The 14,865-nt window shown below is 41.8% G+C and overlaps 1 protein-coding gene across 1 annotated transcript in view; it reads right to left on the bottom strand.

The window, feature by feature from the left end:
• Positions 1–14,865, bottom strand: part of DENND6A (DENN domain containing 6A) — a 338,779-nt gene that overhangs the window by 255,233 nt on the left and 68,681 nt on the right. Inside the window, exon 4 of the mRNA XM_086939111.1 lies at positions 11,392–11,504. Within this exon, the coding sequence (XP_086795237.1) occupies positions 11,392–11,504 (113 nt within the window). The remainder of the gene's footprint in view (positions 1–11,391; positions 11,505–14,865) is intronic.

Here is a 14,865-nt window from a genome sequence, read left to right as displayed (position 1 = left end):
CTTTTATGGAGAAGTGATGGCTCTAAAGTAACAAGTTACTTACCTTCTGTAACTCCCTATCTGGTAGAGACAGGATCGAGCAGCAAACTCCTTATCTTAGAATCTTCACCAGGCATCAGACTGGATGCGGAAATGTTTTCAGCAGTACCTCTGCGTGCCAGTAGAGCGTGTCTAGTGACTCCAGGGCGAAGTCGTCCCCGAAAGTGACGTCAACGGAGTCCATATAAGCCCTCGCCAACACACTGATGTCAGTTTCTTTTGTGACCTTTTCGGCGCCAACAACGCAGAGTCACTTAGAGAAACAAGTCTCAGGAAACAATGCGCTAAAAAGGAAAAAAGTCTTGTATCAACAATTACAGATAGAAAGAACTGTAGTAGAAAGAAAAGAGAGGATCTAAAAGACCACAGGGCCCTCAGTTCGAAGAGTGGGGACGATGGGTCGATAAGGAATCTCCGGCTAAACCCAGTCTCTACCAGGTAAGGCAATACTAAAGGTAAGTAACTTGTCCATCTGATGGAGACATCTAGCTGCAGATTCCTCATCTTAGAATCAGACACCCAAGCAATACCATCCTTGGAGGAGGGGTTGCAAACTAACCTCACCAAAGATCGCCAAAAGGAGAAGCTCGTCCAAAAGAACCAGACTATCCGAAAAACGACAGGTGAAGCAAGATGAGCACTGAAGGACTGGTCTCGAAGAAAGTCTATGAGAATTATGCAGGGTGTAGAAAGTAACAAGACCATGAGAAACTGGGACCAGTAAAGAGGCAGCCTCAAAAAAGGGGATGCGACCTCTGATCGAGGAATGCAAAGGAACCAAGGAAAATAGTCCACAGGGCCCAGGCTCAAAGCCAATGGAAAGAGCATACATACTGTGCTCAGATGCAGTGAACACATACAATGAATAAAGAGCAACCACTGATTGTCAAGCATACTATACTGAGAAACAGATTTTGAAAAAAGGGACCTCCAATCATAGAATGATGAGAAAAGAGAGAACAATGAATCCTGATGACATCACTAGAAGACCAGAACCGTAAAAAGAAACCACTCTTATTCTGAGAACCTTGATAGATATAGAAGGCATCCTCCGAAATAATGTAACGGAGAAGCTCATTGAAAAGAGGGAAGGAAACAGACAAGTACAACTAAGAAGGTTGAACCTTGTCACCAAGAAGAGTGTAGGTAAAATGCAGTGACGTGCCCGGTATGGAAGGCCAGATTACCATATTCCATATTTTTTTAATAAAAAGGAAAAAAATCATAAAAATTCCCATAGAGACACAAGTCATACAGTATACAGCAAAAGTACATCCACTCCGGAGAGGATAACTCATGTCCTCTGCCATTGAGCTGGTCGAAGAGAAGTGGAGGAACAAGGGAAACTCCAAGAACAGAGGTAACCAAGGAGGGGCAGAGATAATACAACCTACCATCATAAAAGAAGAGGTTACCACAGTAGCTGGGGTGGAGACAAAAAGACAAAGCTAGGGAACCATAACACTATCCCTCATAGAGCAGGAAGTGGAAGGCATCACAGACTACAGGACAACAAAGGCAACTGTCCAAGAACCAACGCCACCGACTGAGTAAGGATGACAGCAGGCGGTAGCAGGAGAAGTAAAGAATAAACAGCATGGGGCAATTTCACTATGAAAGAAGAAGACTGCCAAGGGAAAAAAGGGCAACAGATAGTCGATTAGGACAATCACACATTGCCCAACTTATGGAAACAGGGAGAAAGCAAGGAGGAAAAGAGTAAGAATCCTGACCAATGCTTCATGGAAACTTGAGGAATGAATCAGGGAATAATTCATAATAACAACTGTATTCTCTCTGAACTGTAGAAAGGGTTCTTTAACTGCGAAATCCTGAATTTCACTTACTCTCCTTGCAGGTGTCAAGGCTAATAATAGTGTCACGTTCCAAGAAAGAAATTTCAGATCAGCTTTGTGAATAGGCTCGAATGGATCCTTCAGTAACTACGAAAAGACCAAATTAAGTTGTCAAGATGGAGGAGGATGCTTTACTGAAGTAAAGTGTAGTAATCTGCTTCTTATGTAATGCATCTCCCTGGCCCTGATGCTTTAGCTATGTGATGTCATTTAGAATGTTATGGAGGTTTGTACTTGAAGTGGGGCAGTTGGAGAAGATGGGCTGAGCAGCCAGGAGGCCGCTCCTGGTGGGGCTTATATTAGGAACTTATATTGAGACTTACATTGGAACCTCTAAGATGTAACTTGAATAATAAACTACAACTACAAGAGCTGTCTAATCAAAGGACATTCAAGCTAAAAAACGTTTTACATAAATTAAAAGCATCTGTTTACAGCTATCTGGCACTACGCCCCACCAGTGACCCCTAGAACGATCGCCCTAAATACAAGAGTGCCAGATCCATCTGTAAGGAGAGCCTGGTGTCATCTGCATGAAGTGCTTCATTGAGAAGTGTAATGGTCGGGGGCACACATCGAGCCCCGGTGTTTAGGAGGTGACTAACTAGTGTGCGCAGTGGGAGGCAACCTGGAGCCTGTGTATGCTGAATCAACCTGAAACTGCCACTAGCACTGAATATGTATGGAGTGCTGCGTTGTAGTAATAGTCGGGAGCCTGGAAAGCTGAATCAACCTGAAACTACCACTAGCACTAAATATGTATGGAGTGCTGTGTTTGTAGTGGTGATCGGGGGCACACATAGAGTCCCGGTGATTAAGGAGAAAGCACTGAATCAACTTGAAATTGCCACTGCTACTAGCACAGTGGCTGTGCACGGTAGAAGATAATTGGGGGCAGGTATCGAGCCCTGGTATGCAGTGCGGACTCTCCTAATACACGAGGCCCTGGTGTGCACTACTTGCCCTAGAAGTGTGAGCCCTGGTGAAAATTGGCTGCCCACGGAAGATAATCGGGGGCAGATATCGAGCCGTGCCGGTATGCAGTGCTGACTCTCTTAATATTTGGGGAAGTTTTGGCTGAATTGTAGCGGTCATGGTGTAATTGTTGAGCCCCATTTTGAAGTGCTTGGTAATTACAATACACCATTTTAAATCAAAAATTGGCAGTTAGGTTCAAAACTTCAGCATGAGTCGTTGGAAGCACGCACTACATTTTCAAACATTGTTCACAGCGTGAGCCAGCTTACTTGCAAGTACTTGCGCTATATTCTGTGACGTTGCACCCTCAAACCTTCAGTGACGCCCAGTTACACCGACGTGCTGTGAGCCATCCGGCTCACCGTGAGTTACGTGCCGCCATCTTGAGATTGGAGGCGAGCTGCGTGTTTGTCTTCGATATTGCAAACCACGTTATGAATGGAGGGAAGTGTCACGTTGAGGATCGGAGTTTGATGGTGGTATATGTGCTGTGGATCAGTGCGGCGCAGAAGAACTCAGAACTGAGAGTTCACATCTTCATTGGCAGAATATTATATTTTGACGATTTAATGATAGTAGAAAAGTAAAGGTACATTTTTCGTTACTTCCAGCACATTATCAGCAGTTTGTACGTTTCACTTGCTATTCCATTTCAAACCAGGATTCGTTTTAATTGAGGCTTTTAATGTTAGCATGTCTGAAGAGTGTCTTAATTTTATTAGAACTGCTCAATAGGGACATGTGTTCACCGAGGTGTACGATGGTATTGTCTAATAACAATGAGTTAAAATATTACTATTTTGCACGAAACAAACAAAGAAAAAACTCAAAAAGACTGTAGTATATAGGATAAACTCTGTAAAGTAGTATATGTGGCAGATTATTTGGGAGGTTACTGTGAGTGTCTGGCAATAGGGAGGTGGATACCCCCTTTATCATTATTTGGTGAAGTTATTGCAAGTGTGGCGGCTTATAGGGAGGTGTTTTTCCCCTTTACAATGATTTGGGAGGCTACTGAGAGTGTGGTTTATAGGGAGGTGGATTACCCCTTTATAATATTTGGGAGGCTACTGCAAGTGTGTAGTTTATAGGGAGGTGGATTCCCTCTTGGGTTATTGTGTGTGGTGGTTTAAAGGGAGGTGGTTTTCCCCTTTACTAGGAGGTTTGTGTTTTCTTATTAGGAGGCTACTGTGCTTTAATGCATATGTGGTCTTGCAATAGTATGCAGATGGAACATTATAATATGTGTATTAGAGGATATGTAAATTTCCCTGGTCCTGCAATAGTATGCAGTAGAGGGTGTTCTTGGTAAGTGGACAGTATATTATAGTGTGTGCAGTAGAGAGTGTATGGTATTTCCTGGTTCTGCCACTTGTTTAAGTTTACGACTTCTATATTACTACTTTATTACATTATTACTACTTTATTACTTACAGTACTATTATTATATTTACTATGCCATTATTGTCATTATTATTACATAGAGAAGGCTGTTTTACTGTTTATTACTTACATTATTACTATTGCATTGTATTTATTATTATTACATAGGGAAGGATATTTTATTACTTACATTTCTCATTATTGCATTACTTTTACATTATTATTACATAAGAAGAGTTTGGTTTATGTTATTATGGTGTTCATTTATGTGTACTTCTAGAATGTTTATCTTCTCTTCCTATGTTATAATATTTCGTTTTGTTAAATATTATAAAGGGGAAGATGTGTAATAATCTGCTTCTTATGTAATGCATCTCCCTGGCCCTGATGCTCTAGCTATGTGATGTCATTTAGAATGTTATAGAGGTTTGTACTTGAAGTGGGGCAGTTGGAGAAGATGGGCCGAGCAGTCAGGAGGCCGCTCCTGGTGGGGCTTATATTAGGAACTTATATTGAGACTTACATTGGAACCTCTAAGATGTAACTTGAATAATAAGCTACAACTACAAGAGCTGTCTACAAGACTTCTTTTATTTCTACAGAAAGGCTTGGAAAAGCCCCTCAAAATCCTTGATAATTCTATTTGACATTAGAGAAACCAAATCATCTCCTAGATTTGGAGATAGCTGCTAGGCACTACTCCCTGGCAACATGATGTCGTCCAAAAGGGTAGATGGTTCGCCTCGCTGTGGGCCAAGTAAGGGAACAGTAGATAACTGGAGAATACAGCAGGGGCCGCACACAAGGAGGACCCCCATCAAGTAAAAGTTGACCAGAGTCACACCCAGGCAATCTGGACACGACGTTCAGTGCACTGTGATTTTGGCCACACCAGACAGCTCCAGTCAGACACACAACGAAGAGTGGCAAATTTCGTACCTCCCTGGAAACAAGGCACAACGTTCGGGGCATGTCAATATTATTTGTACCAGACAGCTCTGGTCACAGACCTAGGTGCAGTTCAGCAATGCCTCACGAGTACGCCCCCAACTCAGAGGGTCGTAATTTGTGAACTGGACCATGCATGCAGTGAGCATGCAGTTGTGTGTTGCACGAGAGAGATGCAGCACAATCGACTAAGTGGGACATACTGGGTCCCACAACCGGGGAATCTGCTCACCACCAACAAGACGCTTATGCGTGCCAAGGTCCAAACGATGAGGGGGTCACACGCCTTAGATGTGGGCCAGTTTCCAGGGCTCCGTACAAGGCAATTCGGTCTTCAGGCACAATTCTTAGTTGCATACCCACACCACAGTACAAACAGAGAATGAGGGCACTTGAGAGGGCATCGTGCTTCAGTGTCAAGGGCACTAAAAACCCAGTGTGCGTTTTTAGTGCCCTTGAGACCTCTGAAAGAACAGGGGACAAGTTCAGCAAGCCCTTGGAGAGCACACTTCAGGGTGCCACACAGCAGCAGGTATTCAGCCCAGGCCAGTCACTATTCACAAAGGGCATGTGGTCACATTCAATGGCAATACTCCTCCTTGTGCACAACAGAGTTCTCTGGCAATGTGCACCACGTAGTCCTAGGTTCTCCAGTCACACGTTCCACAATCGTATCTCACCACATGCTGAAGTATGGCACCAGTAGTTATACTGAACTGTGCCCTTGAAGTTAGGGGTCATTCAAAGGAACTCCCTGTGAACTACAGAGGTCTTCCCTAAATTTCAGTCCTGTCTGGTATGAGGCCGTGGAATGTAGATCTTTATCTTTCGTAGGGACATGATCTGCCTCCAGAGGCCATTTGTGAAAACCTCTTCTTCCAATCTCTTCAGCCGGCCTGCAAATAGCATAGAGAGAGGACCCCCCTAGGTAGGGAAAACCCACATGGGGGTCCATCCCTATCAGGGCAGTGCACGCACAGATGTACCTACCTGGCCACTCACAAACCCTGGTTTGGAAGTAGTGAACACCCCTCAGAGTAGGCTATGGAGTGAGATCAGCCAACCTGAGTACAAGGGACATGATCTGCCTCCAGAGGCCATTTGTGAAAACCTCTTCTTCCAATCTCTTCAGCCGGCCTGCAAATAGCATAGAGAGAGGACCCCCCTAGGTAGGGAAAACCCACATGGGGGTCCATCCCTACCAGGGCAGTGCACGCACAGATGTACCTACCTGGCCACTCACAAACCCTGGTTTGGTAGTAGTGAACACCCCTCAGAGTAGGCTATGGAGTGAGATCAGCCAACCTGAGTATAAGACATTTTTGTTAGGCTATTCAGGTGGGTGTCACAATCAGTGCAGAATCCCCCTACTAGCCAGTGTCACACTCGCCCTGGGTATGTGGTGCACACTTTTACAGGGCACTCACAAGTACGACACCTAAACCTATCAAGTAAGCATCCTATCCTGACATGTGCCAGAAGGGCGCATGCACTTTCCCACTGCAGTACAGTGGGAGAGTGCCCAGAGTCCTAAGATCAGAGAAAGAGAGTTTAGCAAAAACCAGGAAGACAAAAAGCAAAAAGCTTTAGGGAAATCCCCCTAAGAAGGCCATGTCCAACAGACAGTGTTACTGTTATCGACTGATTCGTTGACAGCATTCTCATCGACAATGTCTACGTAGATGTGGAAGTCGTTTATGTTGTGGTTAGCTACTTTGGGATTGTCGCCGTTGACAATGCTGTTGTTGTTACAGTCATTGATGGTGCTGTCAAATATATGTTTTAGTCGCGATGTTTTCGCCAAGGTGGAGTTCTACATCGACTGCATTGAGGCGGGCTTCTTGAAACGCAATGGCAGCTTTGGAGAAGGTGTGCGGGCTCAGATTTTGATATTTTGAGGAGAATTATTTTTTAGTATGCGTATGCATGCATTCAGTTGATGGAATGTGCTCTTTAGATGACCCAAGAGGAGTCTTTTTCAGAGTTTTCTTAGATGGTTCATAAGGCATTTGGGCTTCAGTCCTTTCTAATTTCTGAAGCCTCCTTTTCTACGAGGAATCTTAAATCTCCTCCTTAGAATGAGTGTCATTGGCGTTGAGTTTTTGAAGCTATAACAAAAGCCTCCCCTCTCTGTCTTTGAAGAGAAAGTACGGTAACATGTAAAGTCCTTTACCTTATGAGAGGGGTTGAGGCAGTAAATGCAGCCTTTATGAGGATCCTTTCAAGTGAAGCCTTTTCTTAACACAGGTACCACAAGGTCTGAAAAGTAATTTTTTGCTTGAATTTGACATTCTGGTTAGCCAGGTCTGAATAGCAGATGGTGCTGGTCTATAAAAATATAGAAATATATTATATCTCTTCATCTGAAAATCATGGATTAGTGAGAAGGGCTCAGAAAAGCGTCCCTTCACATAATGTGCTGTAGAAACTTGAGGGAGTCAAGCCTCTGTGGGAAGTGCTCTGAGGGTGCAGGCGCCCGATTGGCAGCAGTTTTTGTTCTTACTTAATGGTGTGGCTAGGCTACTGAAGTGAATGTTTTTAGCCCTTCTGGGCCAAGTGTAAATTGTACTTTTTTTTCTATTGTACTGTGGGACTTCCACTTTGACGATGGGCAATTATTCAAGCATGTGAATCTATGAAAGATCCAATACTGGCGGAAAGGGTGTGCCCCTGTAAACTGTGATGAAGGCCCTACCAGAAACTCCTGTGAGAGAAATGACTGCATATTAAGAAATTAACTTATTTTAGCACATTAGGGGCCAGATGTAGGTCGCCCAATACCGGTCCGTAACGGCCGGTATTGGGCGACCGGTATTAGGCTTTTGAGATGTAGGTGGCCATTTTACAGATTTGGTAATTTACCGAATCGGTATTTTAAGGAATCAGTAAATTACTGATTCCTTAAAATACCGATTCGGTAAATTACCGGCTCCTTAATGTAGGGAGCACTCAAATGAGTGCTTTTCCCATTTCAGGATTCGTTATTTACCACCAACTACAAGTTGGTGGTAAATATCGAAAACTCTACAAAAAGCAATTTTTTGTAAATTATAACAGTGCGATGTGGCAGACATACATGCCCTTAGGGCATCTATGTGTGCCACATGTGCACCCATGCACTATTTAGGGGTGCAACAGAGTGTCAAAGTGACACCCTGCCACCCTTGAATGTGTTCCCCATTTTACCAAATCAGTATTTACCGATTAGGTAATTCCCATTCATTCCTATGGGCCTGGAGGCCCATAGGGATGAATGGGAAATACGTAATCGGTAAATACCGATTCGGTAAAAAATACCGAATGAATACCTACATCCCATTTACCGATTCTAAAATACCGAATCGGTAAAATTCGGTATTTTAGAATCGGTAAATCTGGATTACCTACATCTGGCCCTAGAAGTGCAATTCAGATCGTATTTTAACATATGTAAAACACATATTTAGAAATGCCTTACAAAATGGGTTAATATTTTTTAGCAGAATAATAAAACCGAAGCATATTGTAGAAGTGACAAACGTAAACGTGAAAGTTGCTATAAGAAACACTTCCCTGAAATTGCATGTATTTTAAAATTTGCACCAAACAACTATACTTTAGCCTGTGCAGCGACAAGGCCTGAAGCTTCTTTTCATCATTTGCTCATAGTAAAGTGTTCTGTGCAAAAGCCTAACACTGATGTCATCTTCGAAATGTGCTGAGTTTAGTATCATGTTCATTTAGTTAATGTTGCGTTAACTTTAACTCTATATATGTTTTCACATTTGCCGACAAGCCTTTGTTTCTGTGCTGAAACTCACAATGCATCTCTAGCTTAGGTAAGAAGGTTCTCACGGAAGCTTTTCTTTTTGTAACAATTGTACCAAAGGACTGCATTCATTCAGATGACAAAAGTGCAGACTGTGGAATTCGGAAGAAGATTCATCGCATGATTGACAACACCCCCTTACGAACCGTTCTGATTGTACATCGAGGAAAGGAGTCACTATGAACTGATACATGTGTTGAAAGATTATATTAACGAGTGTTCCTAATTAATAACCATACCTCTACTAGCCCTGTGCCCGTCCGGTAGTCTTGCTGCTGGATTTTATCCTTCTGCCAGAGACTCTTCCTCATGGAGACTTGATTCCTTTAGATTCTTGAGGTGACTTATTAATTTCATGATGAACGCTACTGCACAGATCGTTACTCTTAAGGTTGCTAATGCAGATTAAGGGAACTCGGCTGAGTTTCCTGAAAAACTCTTTAAGAGGAGTTCGCATTTCTATTCCTCGCTCTCTTCCAACATAACTCTTTATGGGTTATCATCTAGAATAGGTCCTTTAGTTAGCATATTGGGTTTCTTTATGGAACACGTCTTGATTGCTAATTTCTAACCTTATATTTCTATATTTTTCTAATTTGGATAAAGATACTTGAAATTCTAACCCTATAGATAAATAAAGCCTTTAAAACTAAATTAAACCACTCATCATTGACTCAACATAATCCTAAATGTCCAGGATATCTGATGACCTTACTTTATAGGTGGCTCTAATTCTCAACATGGTGAAAAAGGCCCATCCGACCTCCCAAGAGCCTGGAGGATTGCCCATGGTGATATTTGTAAGTGGGTGTGTCTTTTTTTTTTTAAATTTGTTTTTATTGCAGAATTAGAAACCATTGCATACAATTGCTCAACCAGTACACTCATGGTGTCCCCCCGCATCATTCGTAAGAACGCAGATCATACACAGCCATTCAGCCCGCATCCCGGAGGCCGGGCGGCACAGCGTCCCAATTAGTAGCAAGACATCATGGTGAGCGTCCATGAGGGACAATGGTCGAAATCTCTTTACGTATCTGCATTTTACCCCCCCAACCCCTAACCTGTCCCCAACATCAGCCATCCTAGTCTAACATTCCAGTGCGTAAGTGGGTGTGTCTTAAGGTCGGAGCTATCGAGGAGAGTCCTTTTGGGCTTCAGCACCCGTATTTCACAGATATCCAGGGCATTAGACTAAATGGGGGGTGTTCACTGAAGGGTGGAGGTATCCCTGTGCAGCAATGACTGTAGGTGACTGTTACACCACTGGGTAGAGATGGTGAATTTTGACTTAGTGCAAAAAGAGATCAGTTGAAGATACCTATTGGCACGTTATGAGTTTACATTTTTAAGGGTGGATCACAATCTTGCGCTGAGAGTGCCTTTCTTATCTTGCAGCCAAGTTGGTTCACTACAAATAAAGAAGACTGTAATGAAATTATATTTTAGAGAGTGGGAGTGGAAAAGTTTTGTATGGCGGTGTGGAAAAGGAGATATATATATATATATATTTTGTCTCTCCCTATCCAGACATGTGCTTACTTATCCTAGTGTGGCAAATCGGTATTGGAGGACTGAGGGACCAGAAAGAACAAAATAAATATAAGCACAGGAAACCTCATTATTGCTACACTTTGGAACAGCAATGTGATCCCTCAATAGAAAGAGGATAAATAAAGTGACTCCCCTTCGCAGTGGAGTATATTACACATACAGATGCTCTGCGCATCTATTGCAATTTGTGACAGCGAATAGGGAAGCTATACATTTTAGATAGAACATAATGAGAATCTTGCTTCCCCATAGAGGCAAACATTTCCTGGAAATGTAAATTAATATAGAAGCAACCAATCAATCCCTTTGTGTTGACATATTCTCCGAATCTTCCAGATTTTAATTTTAAGGTGAAGCAAATGTTTGGACCAGCGAATTCTGGGGCAGGAGGCCTGGTTCACTTTTGAATGAGCATTCGCAGCAGATTCAAGGTCTGTTAATTTTTATAGAAATACATTTATAGAAAATTCAATAAAAATTGATTTTGTTTAGAAAACGCTTTATATGGGCTAATGCAACGTGGCAGCAAGTGCAGCAGCGCACACATTCATTGCCAAATCGCAATCCCAAGTCAATCTATTTGACTATCTTTTCTCCAACAAAGATTTCCTTATTCATAGTAAACATACTTCGGTCTATTTAACATTTAATCTTAGTGGTAAAGACAGAACTTATCAACAGTTAATTGAAAAGGATAAAACTCAGCAAACGGCACTGTGTCAATAGAAATGTGGAAAGCAATGCTCTTGGTCATTGGGGCTCATCAGCACAAGCCTGCAAGGAGAATGAATCTTGAGCACAAATGCTTAAGTAAACATGCACTACCTTTAAGTACAACGGAGAATCGGTTTCAAACTCGTCCAAAAGACAGTGCAATGATGCCTTCCTGCCAGATGACTGTCGAAATCGGAAACAAAACTGTGTGTCTCCAAGACAACCTGTCAAAAATCAAATGTTTGCATTAAATTAAGCTCGCTGGCAGTTGAAATGTAAAATTAATTTATATACCAACTTATTAATACAACGGTGCATTTCATTTGCATCTCAATTTAAATGTAAGTTACAGTTAAAAGAAAAAAGTACACCAAATTGGATGTACTGAGATCATCTCTCAGCATAACTGGTCCAGAAATGAAATTGTCTCCCTCCCCTGCATATTGTTCCATATGAACCCCGTCCTCTTGCGCATGTAGGGTCAGTGAGAATAGGGACATGTAACGGACAGGAAGCCTGGTCTCTTGTATGTTCTCTAAGCCATCAGTGTTTCATCCCAGTCTTTTGAGCCACATCAAACCTCTTTGAACATCCACTCAAGGCCAAGGAAATTGAGTAATCAGTAGATTCAATGCATAAGGAACACTTCTGCCTTCTCTGACCGCAACCACAGTAATTAAGGCCAACTGTCCTTTGATGCAGAGTCACTGCTTGTAGATGGTATCAGGCAAGATTTTACACAGCATGACTGAAGGCCTGGGGAAAGAGGGTGAGATACTGTGGAAAGCGGACTTGACCTCATACACTTAGGATGGATGGGGGAAATCTTTCACGAAGGAACATCCCACAAAAAAAGGGGAGGACACCGCACTGGGATAATACTTTGCACTGTAAAGCAATGGAAGATCCTGAACTGGAATACCCATTCTGTACTGCGGGTGTTGGGGGGGAGGGAGGGACGACTGGACTCTGAGTTTTCCTTTCCCAAGTGAACTGAGAAAAAGATACAAAGCACTATGGAGGGGGGAACAGTGTGAGCCTGTTACCACCATTGAATTGTGGGGGTAGACACTACGCCTCAGTAATAGGAGAGGGAACGAATACCCTTGAAAGGGATTAGTTGTGGAAGAGTTGAGAAAAGTCTCTAGCAATAGATAAAGTGCTATTTATGAACAATACAAAAAATCTTTTTAGAAGACTTATAGTAACATTTACGCCTGAATTAGCAGAACTATTGTGTAAAGAAAGAATACACAAATAGTGTTCTATGTTTTGACACAATAAGGAAGCAAAAGGCGGGTATGGGCAGAATGTAAACTCTCCAAATTCAATTAATATTTATAGGGTTTTAGACCAGATGCATTCTCCCGTCCATCTTTTTAAAAAATATCTTTGGTTGGAATTCTCCAAAAGGACTACAACACCAATATAAAAACAAAAAGAATGCATGCAGCACACAGATGAGCAAATTCAAAATACTATGTTTTGTTTCACTTGATAAACCAGGTTAGACAATGGAAAACTACTTTATTGTTCAAAAGCACCAATCAAAGATCCACCCTTTCAAACAAATCGTATATTCTGCAACATCTTCCCAATTTTCCAAGAATGGAAATCACAAGTGGGGAAATATAGGAAGAGATGCGGTCTTGTGGATAACTTGTAAACCAGGAGACCGGTGTTCTTGTTCCAGCTCTACTGTTGAATAATAATCATGAGATTCTTGGCAAACCACTCAATGTTTCTGCACCAAAAATCAATGTCAATAACTATGTGAAATATAATGCAAACATAAAAAAATGCAATTGCAAATTTAAAAAAAAGTGCAAAACTCTACTTGATGCGCATAATCTTGAGTTATCTTGTAAGCCCTCAGTCACTCGAATAATGTGTTCACCCTATTGCTCTGCAGCTAGGTTTGCGGTATATAAATTCCAATATGTGCAAGAGGTTTTGCAAACTTTTGCCATCATGGCCTTTACAGTGGATGGCATTCTTTTAACTACACAGACGGGCCAAAGGGCAACCACATAAAAAACACTCAGTGGTGAAACTGACAACCATTAGTTGTACTCTACCATCATGTGTTTTCATTGGTGATGTGGCTAAATGTTTGCTTTTAAGAGGTCCAACTGTAATTAAGCAGACTATTTCAGACCAGTGCAATTACTTCTTACAGGAGGCAAGTCCAGCAGGAGACCCACATATGTAAAAGCCTAAATGTAAGTTGCCCCAATTATCGGAATTGGGAGCCTTTACAAAAAAATAACAGTGAACAATCCCACCTGGAGATGATTCGTGTCATTGGAGAGAAGCATTCAAATGTGTTGACTTTTCTGATTGTCTTATAGGAATATAATGGTGTGAATCATGGAGGTGGTGGGCACTTACACCAAAATTGACTATGTGCCCAAGGAAGTCACAAGATAGTTTGAGGGCTATTGAGGTTTTTCCTCTTCCTTCCCAATTCAGTGGCTGTTGGTATATTACATTGTTCAGATCAAGTCCGTATTCTAATGAGTGGCTAGTGAGAAATTTTCCAAAGTCAGGGTCTTTTAGACCATCTGGAACAAGATTTCTACATAAACATTTCTGGACATTCCTTATAGGTACATTTCTACAGTTAATGTAAAGTTTATGCTATAAATTCAGGAGATATTTTCATGGGTAAGGTCTTATTTTATATTGAGTCTCAGTTTACTACTGGGAGAGCTTCTGAATTTCTGAATGAAAGCTTTACTTCCTGCTCTGTTATGGGAGTCTTCAACGCCTTGATCAAGTTGTCAACGAGCTCGGGAAAGTTATCAAAGAAAGACTGCTGCTAGCTAACTTTTGCCTTGCTTATTGACAACAGTAAATCTACTCTTTCGCCTTTACAATAAATGTCATATATGTTGTCCAATGAGCTACATTTTCATACTATAATTTAGTCCACAAAATCTAGCAGGTGGAATCATGTGTAACTATTCCAGCTCACCTTTGAAATTCAAATTTAGTCTTCAGATTTTGTGAGTTCCAGTAAGCTGGTGTTTTGTTTTCAGCTCTTGCAACCTTGCCTCAAGATTAATCTTCAAGTTGTGCCACCTTCTCTCCAGCTGTTGTTAATCCTATCCAGTGCCTTTTCGCTACTCCACTGGTAGCACACCAGATTGTTATGAAGACCACAACATCAGCTGTGCTCTAAAAATTGTGGTGCTGGATAACTAGAACAACACAGCCGCCAAGGGAAGGATCACTCAAAGTCTCTACCTCAACTGAGCATGGTCTAGGGACACTTTGACAGGACATCATCGCTGAAGAGTGATTCGACAAGATCTTGCGCCCGTATGATCTCGTTACATTTGTCTTTTAAGAAATTAGTACTAAGAAGACTATTCAGCCAAATGTAACTTAGCATGCAAGAAATACATAAAATACCTGCTCTATTTCAGTTAGGGATTGCATGGTGATGAACTCTTTTAAGGAAGGAGGCTTCTTAGAAGTGACAATATAATAGATGGCATCTGTTAATTTTAAATCGAAAACTGCATACCAGTCCGTCAAATCAAATCTTTCCCATTGGAGTATCAACAATTTGAAAATGGT

The sequence above is a fragment of the Lissotriton vulgaris genome, chromosome 9 (assembly GCF_964263255.1).
Source record: "Lissotriton vulgaris chromosome 9, aLisVul1.2, whole genome shotgun sequence".
Taxonomy (NCBI): domain Eukaryota; kingdom Metazoa; phylum Chordata; class Amphibia; order Caudata; family Salamandridae; genus Lissotriton; species Lissotriton vulgaris.
This window is presented reverse-complemented; position numbering and strand designations above follow the sequence as displayed.